Raw genomic sequence first — 15,905 nt, 5'->3', positions numbered from 1 at the left:
GCAAGGATTGGTAATGAAAGTTTCATAAAGGGTATAGAATTTAAGGAGTTCTGAAGCTTGGCAGCTGTTAACTTACCTAGGATCCCTGAGGGATTATGCCAAGATCCCTTCCTGCACCACTTCTGAAGCCTCCAGTACTAGAGAAACATTTTAATTTTAAAGCAATTAGGAATAGTAGACAGACAACAGTCTTCCAAACCTGGGGATATAGTAATGAATACATAAATAAACAAATAGATCAATACATAAATAAATGTTCTACTGATCAATACATTACATGTTTTGAAGGTTGGTGAAGCTGGAAGACTGTAGGGTCTTAAGCAAACATTTGCTTACCCTCAGGTCTTTTCAATGCAAAAGGATCAGACTCCAGCTGATGTTACCACTGAATAGAAAATGTGTATGTGTATTAAGTATATATGGACTACATATTTCAGTGCCTTTAATTTATAATGATGTAGTATACTTTGGATACATTTTCAGATTTTCTATTATAAAGCAAACGTCAAAATATTAGTATTTCCACAGTGTTGCAGAAAACTTTGTTAAATTATGTACTTTTATTTCCTGGCTTTACATTAACAAATGTAAAATTAAATACAACACAAATTGGTTGCTAACAGATTTTCCATTCATAAATTCATATTCTATTTTTTTACAATACAGTTCTTAGACTTATTGTAATTGAAAAATGAAATGTTCAGTATGTATTAAGCTCCTTAGTATGAATATCACAGTGATCAAGATACCAAGACAGGAGATTTGGTTTGTGGAGTGGGATTGCAGTCCATCACAATTCATTTTTGTAGTTGTTGTGTTTTGTAATGTTAGATAACACCCAAAAGGCTGTACATCTTGATGCTGCAGCTGTTGTTCTCTGGTCAGGACAGAGATACTAATTAGAGTGTGTCAATGTCATTGCTTCCAGTGCTTTTGGCTGTGATGCAGTGTTGATCTGATTAGCTGCATTTTGTGCTACAGATACACAAAATCAAACTAAAGTTAATATACCAGTATATTAAATTGTGTAACATTGCTGTAAGCATACAGTGCATCTGGAAAGTATTCATAGTGCTTCACTTTTTCCACATTTTCCATAACATAACAAAATGTGGAAGAAGTGAAGCGCTGTGAATACTTTCTGGATGCACTGTATGTAACTGTATAAGTAAACTACTATGTCATCCATACATTGAAACTGAGAAATCCTCCGAGCATGTTACCACATTTTAAACAATCACATCCTCTTGGCAGTGACTGGATGTGAAAAATAGTCTAGATCAATTCCACTCAGGCTTCAAGAGGAGGAAATAATTGCCAAAAACATATATGTTGAAACAAAAGCAACTTTACAAAATATTTGTCAGCATCCAGTGTTCAGTGTGGTATCTAGTGGTATGACAATGTAGCATATATTTTGGTCTTTTAGGGCAACCATTTATTGTTTGTTTGTTTGTTTGTTTTGTTTTTCTACTATCAACAATACATATTTTTTTTCTGAAGTGCATTTTACTGTTCTATTCATCTAATATCAATCTACTATAGGATACAAGTGGAAAGAATATGGGACTTTCTTGTATGCCTCTTGTATGAGGAATCACTTCTCACTCCTTGTTGAGGAGTTAATAGCAATTACAATACTTATAGAAAAATACACCATAATTTGCATATTAATTCAGGAAGTTATCATCTTGTTGTAATTACATCCCACAAGCAATCACCTATTAAGCAGGTATGAATTTCCTATGTATTTGTGGTGCACACAACATTAAATCAATTTAACCCTTTCTGTTGTTTAATATGTGCTTGGAAATTCACCTTCATTCATTCTTTTATTTTATTGTATTTTCTCCAAAGGTGAATAAGCTGCCAATAAGCATGATAGATCAAATACACCAATCATTCTCACAAGTGGTAAGTAAGTTACACCCCTAGTTGAACTAGGTAGTTGACTACACAGAGACATTGGTATCTTGAAGTGCATTGAGATGGTGATTATTAATCAATTAATCTCACCAGTGGACAGTGTGAAAGAGAAGACACAAGAGTGTAAACAGAGATAAGTCTTGACCTGAAAACTAACAGGTTGACAAGCATATCCTCTGGGTGGATCTATTACTCTGGGATCAGACTCTGAGCCAACTCAGGCCCACTGAATTGTGTTACAGTTCAGTTCTTGAACTGAGGGATCACCAATAACAGGTTTTGTTTAGGTAGGTCTAACTGGTGTAAACAATGGGGTTACTTACCACAAGTAGCCACAGTTGTGAAGTCAGTGCTGTTTTATTTTACCATAGTGACCAAACATACTCCATTGCAATTATATATTCAAATTCAATTACTATACAAATATGTATGGATTTAAACATAACAGATTTCATCCAACGTTATAAACTAGTTTCTGAGTACTAGAGGACCAGTCCTTAAAACCATTATGTTACATGATAAAACCTTCCATACCACATCCTATCTATTTACTTTCCCAAGTTATCCCTCAAGGGCAAGGTCTCCCAGTACCAGTTGGGGAGAAAAGCTGTAATGTGACATGGGTCTATTATTATGTTTACCATTTTAATTTGATGCTGGTAGGAACAGACAGAACAGTAAAGTAGTGCAGTCAGCCATGTCAAGTCCAGAAAACACATTTGTCAAAATCATTCACATTTATTCAGGCTTGTAGTTGCTGCACCTTAAAAGGTACATATCAAGAGTGATGGTCAATGTCAGATTCGAGTAAGCAAACAGAAAAACAGACTCTAGAGTACAAAGGCAGGAGCACAGCTGAACACTATGTACAGTTTTTATTATTAATTATGTATTTGTCTGATGCCTAAAAAAGAAAATTAGTAAATTAAAAGCTGCATTATAAATGTTCAAGTAATCATTGCAAATAACAATGTGAAAAGGTAGTGTGGCTTAACAAGAATAAAATAAGTATGCAGATAGGTTATACAGAAAAGTACAAGAAACAGCATGAGATACAGTAAATATAGTAACTGTTATATATATATATATATATATATATATATATATATATATATATATATATATATATATATATATATATTGTTTTCTTACTGTTTCACATGGCAAGGGATAAGAAAAAATAAATGGGTAAAATCAAAGCATGTTGTCTAATGAAAATCACTGTAATACCTCATTGCTTGGAGGCATGTCATTCCTACAGACTGCATCTGAATTATTTTTATTTTATTAATAGACTGGAATGTACAGTTAGAGAAGGGCAGTGGGACATTCCACTTGACCTGACACACTGCAGTAGCTGATATGATTTCTATCTACATTTGTAAAATAAACCTTCCAGCAAATTCTTCGCATAACAGCAGGCCGAAGTTTGAGGAAGAACAATAAGAGCAGAATCATTGTTTCTCAGCATCATAGTGACAGATGCCATATTTAGAAGTCATTAATACTGTTCAAGCTATAACCAAAGTCAGTTATTATCATGTGTAGTTGTTCTTTGGGACACATATTAGCTAAAATAGATATGCAATCTTTGTTTTGTAATACATTCACAAAACAAGCCAACACAGACCAATGCATGATTAAACAACCATGGCAAAGGGGGGGGGGGGGGGATAACTCTCCCATATATATAAATATCATATAGTACATTTTTAAAAATATTTTGATTTAAAATCATGTAATAATTGCTACTAAATGCTGCTGGTGTATTTAGGATTAAACTAATGTTATCAAAATCCCCCTTATTGTAATGTATGCAATTCGTGACATTTCTGCTCAGCTCAGTACATTTGTAGAGTCTGTAATTCTCTCTCTCGTGTTTGTTGTATTGTCCTTCTGAGGTTAAGCTCGGATTACGCGCTGCACCCTGGGAAGCGTTCTCGTTGCTACGGGTGACGCTGCAAGACCGGCAGCCACACCTGATGCAGCCGGACGGACACGAAACACAAAGTTTCACAAGTGTGCAGTTACATATGTAACTTATAGTGAACAATCATCTTCGCTTTGTCGCCTGGCTTCCTTGCACTTTATCGACATGGTATGTAATTCAGTGCCAGACGGTTGGTTTGTTTTGCTTGTTTGTTTGCTGTATTTTGTGGTACACATAACTATAAGCTGTATGTGGTGCAGAAGTATTTTTCATTCAAAACTACGATGTGTATTATTTAATTTTAAGTGTCCACTGTTATTACCAGCTAATGTTTGCCTGGACATAAATAAACGTACTTTATTAATACTAATAGACCGGCGACCTGCTCGCCTATTAACGGCTTATTAATATGAAATATAGTGTTGTTGTTTTTATGGGACTTACTGCAGACGTCCAGCTTTGACAGTGAACGCTGGGAAAATACAACTTTATTATATTATTGTTGTTTAATTATTATTAGTGAGCTCCCCTCCTAATTAATTACATTTGTTTTTGCCACGCAGGTTTATAGGAGGTTTCACAAATAATAATTTTCAAGTTGCGTATCAAATAAACTGTTGATGGCACTCCTTAGCACCTGGAAACGGGTGGTTTGGATCATACATTGAAGTAACAATTCACACAATTTGTTATGTAGGCATGTACCTGTGTGATTTACATCCCTTGTTATCATAGACGATAAAAAACATTAATGGATGTCAGAGGGCAATATGGCAAGCCAAATTATCATTTAAATATTCAAATATTTAAACATATCTCTAAATCATTTAAAGATATCTGCAAATCATGTCAAGATATCTAATTTAAAAGTACATTTAGAGATATCTTCAAATTACTTCCTGTTCATTTAGAGATTTTGCAAATCATTTAGAGATCTTCAAATAACTTCTTGTTCATTTAGAGAGATCTGCAAATCATTTAGAGATATCTTTAAAAAGCACCTTATTTAGGTATCTCTAAATCGTTTTCAGGTATCTCTAAATCATTTATAGATATATTTAAATGATTTAGAGATATCTTTAAATATTTGAAGATATCTTTAAATGCATTTAGAGATATCTCTAAATGATAATTTGGCTTGCCATAGGGCACCATTTTCCTAATGAGCAAAGTGTCTGCTGCTGCTCTCCCTAAAATGGTTAGGTTAAGCAGATGGCAAGGTGATGTGGAAGTACTTGCATGAAGAGTGTACTCAAATCTGAGAAAAGGATTATTAGGACATTATTATAAAAAGTTATTCTTTTCATTCTCACATGGCACAATCATATAGTTATCACTCTGCAGTACAACTTTCCTGAATAACAGTTTCATTAAAATATAAACTTTGATTACAAAAGTATAATACTCATCTTTGGTGTGAAGTGGTACTGGAAAAAAACAGCTTTCATGTCAGTCCAGCAATTCCTGCCATTTTTTTTCTTTTCCCCCTCAGGCATTGCAGTAGCTTTTGGATTCATGTACAGCATCTCATTAACCTCCTCTTGGGACTTTCTGTCTCAATGTATAACATAAGGGCACTATCAGACAGAATATTTTATTGAGTAGCAGGATAATACAGTGGGGAGTGTTAAGGCACAAATTCCTATACTGACAAATGCAGCTTGTGTGATTTTTTTTAATGCTAATTTCCTTTCTGCCTAGATGCATAGTTTTTCTTATGTGGTTACCTAACAAGATTTGTGAATAATACAATTCGTAACCATTCATTAGGTATTATTTTGTTTTGGTCTTACTATGATTTGCTTTAGGGCTCTTGGCTGCAATCAGTTATTTCAATACCTAATCATACAATAAAGTAACAAAATGTTTTACTAAGCTTCTGAAAATAAAAAAGAAAGATATAAGCTACCATGTGTCTTCCATAGCCTTTGTTGCATCATTAAGACTCAGTATTAATCATTAAGGTATTATATTTTGAGAAATGTATTGGAAAGGAGAAATCCTGGATAAGGGAATTATAAAGAATATTATTACAATGTTTTAATAATGTTACTAAATAAGGCTAATGATTCTCTTTGTCTATCATCTATCTATAACACATAGTGATAGTTTAAACTTGGCAGTTGCTAAATTGAAGGACGTGCAAAATCTTGAAAGATCCTATTAAACAAATCCAACTCAAATTATCACTCAGAACAACCTAGTTCACTTTTTTTAATTGTCAACAAACCTTGTACTCAGACATTTTGCTTTATACATTTTGTTGTATTAATGCTTCTGAACCATTTTCACCCCTCCATCAGAACTTGGTCTGTTCCACATGTATGCCCCCCCAAAAATCTAACAAACAAGCTTATTAATGTAACAGTACAGTTGGACTACAGAAACACAAATATCTACTAATCTGAAACAAATTATTCTTGCCCAGGGAGGTGGGCCAAGGGTACAGTCCTATCCCTGTATTTTGACATGGAGTTCTTGTTCGGTGGTGTTTTTGCTTAAAGGGCCAGGTTTTTTTTTTTTACTGCCTAATCAGTAAGAGATAGAAAAACTGCTGACTTGGCCTGCAGATCAAAATAACTCTTCTGATCTTTAAGTAACAATAACAGCCACCTCGTTAGTAATTCACTGCCTTTAATGCAAGTAAAGTTACACACTCATCGTTAATGATGACACATGAGATTGCCTTGGAAAATGTGCAAAGCCACTTGCTGAGCAGGACCTAGGAAATTAACAGCCAACAGGCAACTTTAGTTGGGGGGAAACATTAACAAAAAAAACCTGCTGGGAGCCACCTGCAAAAATAAATAGGATGTTTTGTGTGTAGGGGCCTATGTGACAATAATGTATGCATAATATTTTACTGAATATGTAATATTTGTATGGTAGTATGCAGGTTGGTATCAATTGTAGTTTGTGGGTTATTCCAAGCAGTAGTTGTGTTAAGGCTAGGACTGGAGCAGTATGCATTGTGCATTGTGTGTAGTGGGAAGTAGGTTATTGTATATGATACTGTGTAAGTTAGTATACGTATATAGGCCTATATGTCAGAAGCTTTGATACTATGGCATGTATGTTAGTGGTCATAATACTAATGTCTGTAGGTTACAACCTGATAGTATATATACTTTCTTTCTTTCTAATGCTGGGAAGAAAATAATTAGGACGTATAAAATAGAAACCAGCTTATGTTAATATTTCCATTTACCTTCACAAATTACATCCATGGCATCTGGGTTATACATTAGTCATTAAGAATAGAAATATCCTTACTCAACTAGTCTTGAGCTTGGATAATGAAGCAAAACTATAGGTTACTTTATGAAAGAGGAGTATCACGCCTTTCTTGAAAAACTAGGGATTACGATTAAATTGTAAAAAAATTATTAATGGTTAACGACAGCTTCCTAACTCAATTTGTCAAGACACCTGCAAAGAGGAGGTTTGTATTGATCTAGTGAGTCTTTTCATACAATGAAGGTGTGAGAGGTGAAGTATATTTTTAAAATGTTCTAAGAGAGAACAGTAGGAGCTAACACCTAAAGAAATGCCTTTACAATAGCAATGGTTTCTAAAGGAAAAGAAAAAAAGACTTTAATACAAAATAATGGACTAATTGTAGAGAATCAAAAGTAAGTGTCAAATTATGTGAACACTAATGAAGAGACTAAGAACAAGCCCTGGGTTATAGCCTACATGGCCCATGTGCAATCTGAATTTAACAGAGCCATGAAGTATAAGCACCTACAAGAAGCACTTAGGGTTTGTTTATATTTATTTCTTATTCAACTTACAAAAATATACCATCAGTCTTTCTTTTCCATTTCATATAAATCTGTAGAAACATTTAATTGGAATTGCTTGGTTAGTTTATTCTACAGGGATATGCAACATGGCTTTAGGTAGATTCTGCTTAACTTTTTTATTTGAAGAAGCAACAGCCACATTTGATACCAATAAAGCCTATTGTATTATAGATTTACAAAAACCATTCAAGATTAATTCTCACTTAGAATCCAAGGTAATCTTGCTCCTAGCAACCAAATAAGCAGGACAGGCTGAATGGCCTCTTCTTGTTTGTAACCTTGTTATATTCATATAATATTAATACAGGACTTTATTTTTGGAATATGTTTTGTTTCATACAGTTGAAATATAGCATATGGGTTAATATGGAAAAATATTGTAGAAGACTTGTTATTTTGTATATTTTAGAAAGCATCAGTAATCAACTGCCTGATTTATGTTGTACTTTTAATCTGTCATTACTAATCTTCAAGTGGTTTTATCAGTATACTTTCAAAAATGTATTTGCATACAATTTATATCAGCAGTCAGGTTGCCCAAGGTGACAATATAATGAGTTTCATCCATTTGAGCAATATTACAATTACCTTAGACTTCTTTATATCGTATGTGATGTAGGCTATAGATTTTATATATTTATAAGTTAGCCTATATTGTTTTAAAACAGTAGGCCTGGAGATTTTGCTAAATATAGGCTAGTACATGTAGTTTTTTTAAATACAAATGTACCTATTTTAAATATGCATAATGTTTCAAAAGTGCTTTCCATACTTATTAAGTGGAATGTAAGCATTTGCCTATGAATGTTTCTTGCACGCACCTTATCAAATTTAGGTGGCATGTCTTCTGTAGGAACGTTACTGCAGAAGTTAATTCTCAAAATAAATGTATATCTGTTTGTAGGCAGTGTCATTATATAAGAAAAAATGTGTATGTTCTACATAACAAATATTTCCTTAGTGAATCCTAAGGTTGTAAGGGTAATACTAAATGTTTAATTGCAATATAGTCTGTTTTTCAGTGTGTAGTGAATCTTGCAACATATAATTAGCCTTGCTTATTGAGATTGTAGATCAAGCTCTAATCAAGCATCATTTATCAGAATAAAGCTGTGTGAAAATTGGCTTTGTCTCTTTGAAGTCATATGATAGCAAAATTTAGCACTCTAAATATAATGGCTTTCAAAGCCTGCATGCTAATGTCTGATAATAAATGCTTATGCATATTTCAAAGTATATCTCTTTCCATAGTTCAAGGTGATATATTGCACCCGATCCTCAAGATTCTACATGCATCGAAGCACCTAGTAGAAGAAATTTGTATGCAATCGATGTGAGTGGGGGCCGCCCCTGTAGCTATAGAAACAAAGGCATATGCATTGAGCCTTCATGAAATACACCGATCAGCCATAACATTATAACCACTGACAGGTGAAGTGAATAACACTGATAATCTCGTTATCATGGCACCTGTCAGTGGGTGGGATATATTAGGCAGCAAGTGAACATTTTATCCTCAAAGTTGATGTGTTAGAAGCAGGAAAAATGGGCAAGCATAAGGATCTGAGCGACTTTGACAAGGGCCAGATTGTGATGGCTAGACGACTGGGTCAGAACATCTTCAAAACTGCAGCTCTTGTGGGGTGTTCCCGGTCTGCAGTGGTCAGTACCTATCAAAAGTGGTCCAAGGAAGGAAAAGCGGTGAACCGGCGACAGGGTCATGGGGGGCCAAGGCTCATTGATGCACGTGGGGAGCGAAGGCTGGCCGGGTGGTCCAATCCAACAGATGAGCTACTGTAGCTCAGATTGCTGAAAAAGTTAATGCTGGTTCTGATAGAAAGGTGTCAGAACACACAGTGCATTGCAGTTTGTTGCGTATGGGGCCAGACCAATCAGGGTGCCCATGCTGACCCCTGTCCACTGCTGAAAGCGCCTACAATGGGCACGTGAGCATCAGAACTGGACCACAGAGCAATGGAAGAATGTGGCCTGGTCTGATGAATCATGTGGATGACCTGGCGCATGTGCGTCACTTACCTGGAGAACACATGGCACCAGGATGCACTATGGGAAGAAGGCAAGCCGTTGGAGGCAGTGTGATGCTTTGGGCAATGTTCTGCTGGGAAACCTTGGGTCCTGCCATTCATGTGGATGTTACTTTGACACTTACCACCTACCTAAGCATTGTTGCAGACCATGAACACCCTTATCATGTACACGGTATTCCCTGATGGCATTGGCCTCTTTCAGCAGGATAATGCACCCTGCCATAAAGTAAAAATGGTTCAGGAATGGTTTGAGGAACACAACAACGAGTTCAAGGTGTTGACTTGGCCTCCAAATTCCCCATATCTCAATCCAATCGAGCATCTGTGGGATGTGCTGTACAAACAAGTCCGATCCATGGAGGCCCCACCTCGCAACTTACAGGACTTAAAGGATCTGCTGCTAACGTCTTGGTACCAGATACAACAGCACACCTTCAGAGGTCTAGTGGAGTCCATGCCTCGATGGGTCAGGGCTGTTTTGGCGGCAAAAGGGTGACCTACACAATATTAGGCAGGTGGTCATAATGTTATGGCTGATCGGTGTAGCTCCCCATTGTATTCTATGGAACAACTACCGCAGGTCCCCACTAGTGGCATAAAAACACTGCTTTATCCTATGCTTCCCAGCCCCCCAGAAGCAAGCATTCACTTGCTTCAGTCTTACATCTCCCAGCTTCCAGGTGCGCAAATGGCGTGCTTTAGCCCATGGGCTCCGCGCTTCCAGAAGCCACTATCCCCTTGCTGAATTTGTCGGTTTTCATTTGATCCCATGGAGAGGCAAATGGTTAGGCTACATTTTACATGTGATGTCTTGAAGGAGCCTTTATTTATACATTTGTGTATTTATGTATGTATGTATATGTAGTGTATTAAAGAAAACGTAATAGAATGTGGACAGGTTCATGCGCTCTGTATGGAAGTTATGCGCCGCCTCCAGAAGCCGCAATACACCTGCTTCAGCTTTATTTCTCTCAGCTCCCAGGAGCCACACACTGCATGTTTTAACCCTCCGCATCAGCGCCTCCAGAAGCCCATATTGCTTTAGCCGTACTGGTCTCAGTTTCGTCTCTTACAGCCTCCATTTCTCACATTTTATGTGATCCTATCAAGGGGAAAAATTGATAGTCTACATTTTAAAGCTGTTGTTTTAAACCTATACATGTGTATGTATTTATTTTAATAACTAAGACCACGCAATAACAGCGCCATGCAGAGACTCAAACGAGGGGGGGTGTTAGACTATAGTGTATATATATATGCCCTCGTTGCTGTTGTAAAACTGCCACTGATTCGTCCACCCCCCCCCCCCCACACACACACTCCTGTCATGGAGAATTCACCCCCCCCACTCTGTGGTATGTCCTCCCACCCCCCCACAGCCTTAGGTAGACAACTCTGTTACACAAGCAAACACTGATAATTTACAATGATACGTAAAATATGCAAAGTGCAATAATGAACTACATAATATTATTATTATTATTATTATTATTATTATTATTATTATTATTATTATTTATTTATTTATTTATTTATTTTTCTTCAATTAACTAGCAATAGAGGTAATTATTTCCTTATGTATTTTTTAATAGTGAAATGCAAGACTATGCCATGTAGAACGATCAGCACATCTGGTGTTATATATATATATATATAAATATAAAAAACATGCAGTGTGCAGCCCCTGGGAGCAGTGCTTGAGCAAGGTACTTCACTTGCTCTATAAATGGGTACAAATGGTTCGCCCTGGATAAGAGCGTCTGCTAAGTGACAAATAATGTAATGATTACAGAGAATTCCAACACTAGAGGAAAGTGTTTCGGTAAATAGCTTAAATAACTTAAAACTAACTGCATCATCATTATCTAACAGATGTAGGGTAATTCATAGACCAGATAGATTATTTAAAGGTGAGAAAATCTCTACTTCCAGCTTCTCAAGTCTTGCTGTGCTCGTTGACACATTAGTAGGTCATAGTTTGAAAGGCTAAGGGCAGGAGAGAGATGGGACACCAGTCCAGTACCACATGTGAAGACGGGAAGAAGGCCCTGCTGTTTTCTTATGTCCTTCTTTTCTGTGATGCGAGGATGACACATTAACGTCAGAGTGTTTGCATTCACCACACATGAAAGGCTAATTGCATATCGTTGAGCACATACATATTTGTAAGGCCATAATTTCTCCAAACAAGGGTTAGACTGATAATAATTAAAATAATTTTATTTTTACTAGGATGGAAGCCAGTTGAATCAAAACAATGAAAGGAGCATGAATACAGCAAAGCATCATCTTTCTTCACAGCTGTACATTAAACCTGAGACCTTGGGAGGGTTCCAGAGTGAGAGAACAGTACACTCAGTGAATGTTCATTTAAGGCAAGCCCCAAAGGTAAGCATGAGATGTTCTGTAGTTACTGTATAAAAAGGAAAATCAAACCTGGCTTCAAAGGGGTACTTTCTTTACATTAAATGAATAACCTGCTCTCAGGCGCAATATGTGGATTATAGAGGTTTTGAGGTTCATTGGTTTTGATATTCCAGACTCAGAAAAAAGTAGGATTAGAAGCTGTAGTGGAAATACAAATATATATATATTGTTTTGAAACAAACACAAAAAAGCATGTTATAATATTTTATTAAAGCACAATTGATATTCTATTTAATGACCAGGTTTCTTCACCAAGCCTTCCTCAAAGGCTCATTGATGAAAAGAGCTTGGGGAAGATTGATACTGTCATGCACAGAAAAGATGTGAGGCAGAAAGAAAAGCAGACTGAGCAGGAAAAAGAGACAGTCCTTCCTTATCTGTAAGTCATGCTTTCAACGACTTCAATTTTTGCAACTCATCAACTGTTGTACTTGTGCATTAGGAGTGTTTTTTTCCATTCATACATACTCATTTGCAAAAGAGCATAAAATACTTTAAAATGTCCACTGTACTTATACTTGTAATATAAAACTGTTTTCAGTTTCTGTTCTTCATGACAAGGAGAATGATTTGATTGATATTGTTTCTGTCCTTTTAGAAAATTAGGACTTAGAAGCCAGCCAAGCCAGTTGAATAAAAACTCCAGCTTGGTAAAAAATGATCATAAAAAAGCTTCACCCTCACAACTGACATCACATCCCTGCCTTCAGTTTGCCACTGACTTAAGCAAAAGTAAGTTAACATTTGTTCACAGTGTTGTGCACAAAAATACATTTAAACTTAATGAATGTAGGGTGTGAATTAAAACCTGTGAAAATGTACTAATTCTGGTGTCAAAATAGTCATCAAGTGAAATTTACACAACATATTGAACGTCGTATTCATAAAGACAATGTATCTCATTAATAGAAAGTGTTTATTTTTAAAATAATATACTGAGGAGATTATTCTCTATGTGTTGCCTTAAACTGTAATATACTGTATCTAGATGCACTATGAGGTAAGCGGATCACATTTAAGTAAATAAACTGTCCATGAAGTCACTGCTACAAATCCATGTAGCATAAAGATGCATATCCACATTGCTTTGATTGCAAATGCATAATACACATTTGGATAATATGTTTTTAACAGAGAAGTGGGATTTTAAAACCCTGTTGATAAGATTGATATTATTCTTTGGAAGATGAATGATGAATTGTCAAAATTAAATAATTAAAAATAAGTTTTTCTTATTGCAGCCAGTAGTGACAACATTTCTAAGGTAGAAGCCCTCGGGGAGCCAGTTAATCCAAAGAAGATTTATTTACCTCAAAAGCAGATTCATAAAGCTCCCGTAATCCAGACCACCTGGAATTATAAAGGAGATAAGGTTATGGATGTCCAGTACGACAGCACGGGTACAGCAAATTTATCTTATGATTTGTCTGATATAAAATGTTATGTAAGTATGTATGTATTTTTTAATTTACTTATTGTATTTTACTTATTTATGTACAGAACCAGAGGATGACTGTGTTCTGAAGAATATTTTAAAGCTAAGACAGAAGTTAGGCTGGACTACTGAGTTTCCCAATCAAAACACGACCAGTGCGCGCACAAAAGATTCAGCCAAGGTTTGTTGTTTTGTTGAAATGTTTAAGATCTGAAGCTAAATTCATGGATTTGCTGCCATAAACTATATGAGTATGGAGTTTCCTTGAGAAACGTAAGATTGTTTTTATTCAGTTCACTTCTGAACTGGTCTGGAGGTCAAACATTTGTGATCTCTTTACAATAGTATCAGTTTTATGTACACAATACATTCACATTTTACAATCTATCCATGTCATTGTGGCAAAAATGCATGAATAAATGAATGCCGTTAATGAGTATTAGCACTTGTTTAAAAAGAGGAAAAAATGTAAAAGCATTAGGGCTGGATTTAAATTAGAACTTTGCCACAGACCCTAATGAGAAGAATACTTGGTGGTAGCTTAATTTTGTTTATAAGAGGCTTATTTCTTATATTCATAAATATAACGGCTAATAAAAACAGGTATATAGTTTGCTATTAGTGGTGGGTCAAGGTTTTGCTTTAATATGGCCCTAAATAGCAGAACATTTTCCATCTATTTTTTCTACAGAAGAAGGTCAACCAGACAGAAGATACAGGGGAGTATGTATACTGCCTTCTGAAACAAAGAAATGACCCAAAGGGTTGTTATAATCCATATGACCTCCAGGTTGTTTCTGCCAGCACTGCCAAGCAGAGCCTTCAGTACTGGACTGTGAGTGCGTCTTATATATCTAAGGTATGTGTTACATGATTCTTGGCTTAAAGCAATATTTGCTTCTCCTATCGAATATGCATGAAAGGTTTGATGTGTAAATTGTGCCTGATCTCAGAAGACCTATTACCTCACAGTTGGCAAAGCCCCTAGAGACAAGAACACCTTCAAAGGCAAGTGGAAATTTAAAACATATTCCAATAGCACTTTTGAACTTCAATTTGTGTCCTATTTTAATTAAGTAAGTGATTAGAATAGGATGCACAGTGTCCTGGTATTCATATTCTCTCCATAAAGAATACAGTAGGCTATATATATAGCAGTATATATATATAATATACTGCTGTTCTAGGTTTTCATTGATCTGTGTACATATGAAACAACAGGGAAAATATTGTTTCAGGAAACCATAATATGAGCTTGTATGACTGCTGATTTTTAGGTGTCACCCTTGGAAGAAAAGAGCTGTGAAATCATGCCTGTGATGGACTGGCTGGCTGAAAGACATTTGTTCAACAAGATCCTCCAGCTGCCATTATTTGCAAATTTCAGGTACAAGACAGCGTGACATCTGAATGTATTAAATAAAAAACACCAATCTAATCTTACCCCCTTCCAGCATTTTAAACATCTCATAGACCTGTGTGTTTCCTAAAAGGGAATCTTTATCCCAGTTGGCTGTGATATTTGCCTGGATGTCCAGATGTGAGGGTTTAACTTGCTCTCTAAGCAAACTGGACATTGCTTTCTGGAAAGAAGAATAACGCCCTAGGGTTAGATAGAGGAAGCACTATGCAGCGATGTGTAAGGAGCATTTAGCCTATAACCTTTTTAGTGAATTGGTGGAAGCTTGTGGATAGTGTCTATATTTAGATGCTGCTAAAAATGTACATTAAGAATTTAAACTGTGAACTGAAATGCACTGCTAGCACTGCTGCCCTAGATGCTTTTGATTGTATACAGTCAGACCCCTCCCCCGAACATCAGTATTTATTTCCTTAAAGGTTAAATCCCAGTGTGTGCAAATGTAGTGCATGTGGGTCCAATTTCCTTTCCTTTGAATCCTTTCAAATAGAAATGTAAATGTCATCTGTTAGTCTGAGGTGAGTTTAATAACCATAATATTATCGTTAACCTTTTTCTGCTTTACTTCAGAATTTGGAAAGCATTCACTACGTGGAAGATCAATGTTTGGTGCGCAAAGACAAATAACTGCAAGTAAGCAATGTACCACATTTTTCCATCAGGTAGCCTTTAGAACTTTAATTGTAGCGTAATAACAAAATAATTTAGCTTTGTTGTTATGTGTATAGCATATGAAGTATTTATAATTTTTAAGTGTTCTTTCTGTATTTGTTTTCTGACAAAAATGTTATCTAAAATGTAAGTCATAATAATTATACATATATTGATAAATAATATTAACATATTAATTTATAAGAACAAGTGCCACATTTTCTTGTCATACCATTATAAGTTACATACAGCTCTGGAAAAA

General features: G+C 35.7%; 1 protein-coding gene across 1 annotated transcript in view; it reads left to right on the top strand.

Annotated features, from left to right (window-relative positions):
- The first annotated feature begins 3,904 nt into the window (after positions 1 to 3,904).
- LOC136759096 (dynein axonemal heavy chain 6) overlaps positions 3,905 to 15,905 on the top strand; it is a 95,329-nt gene continuing 83,328 nt past the window's right edge. The window contains exons 1-9 of the mRNA XM_066713932.1: positions 3,905 to 4,024; positions 11,943 to 12,098; positions 12,380 to 12,516; positions 12,736 to 12,869; positions 13,379 to 13,537; positions 13,638 to 13,753; positions 14,264 to 14,431; positions 14,850 to 14,959; positions 15,563 to 15,625. Coding sequence (XP_066570029.1) covers positions 4,022 to 4,024; positions 11,943 to 12,098; positions 12,380 to 12,516; positions 12,736 to 12,869; positions 13,379 to 13,537; positions 13,638 to 13,753; positions 14,264 to 14,431; positions 14,850 to 14,959; positions 15,563 to 15,625 — 1,046 coding nt within the window. The 5' untranslated portion in view covers positions 3,905 to 4,021. The remainder of the gene's footprint in view (positions 4,025 to 11,942; positions 12,099 to 12,379; positions 12,517 to 12,735; positions 12,870 to 13,378; positions 13,538 to 13,637; positions 13,754 to 14,263; positions 14,432 to 14,849; positions 14,960 to 15,562; positions 15,626 to 15,905) is intronic.

This window comes from Amia ocellicauda, chromosome 1 (genome assembly GCF_036373705.1).
Source record: "Amia ocellicauda isolate fAmiCal2 chromosome 1, fAmiCal2.hap1, whole genome shotgun sequence".
NCBI lineage: Eukaryota > Metazoa > Chordata > Actinopteri > Amiiformes > Amiidae > Amia > Amia ocellicauda.
Note: the sequence above shows the minus strand (reverse complement) of the source record. Positions and strands in the feature narration are given on the sequence as shown.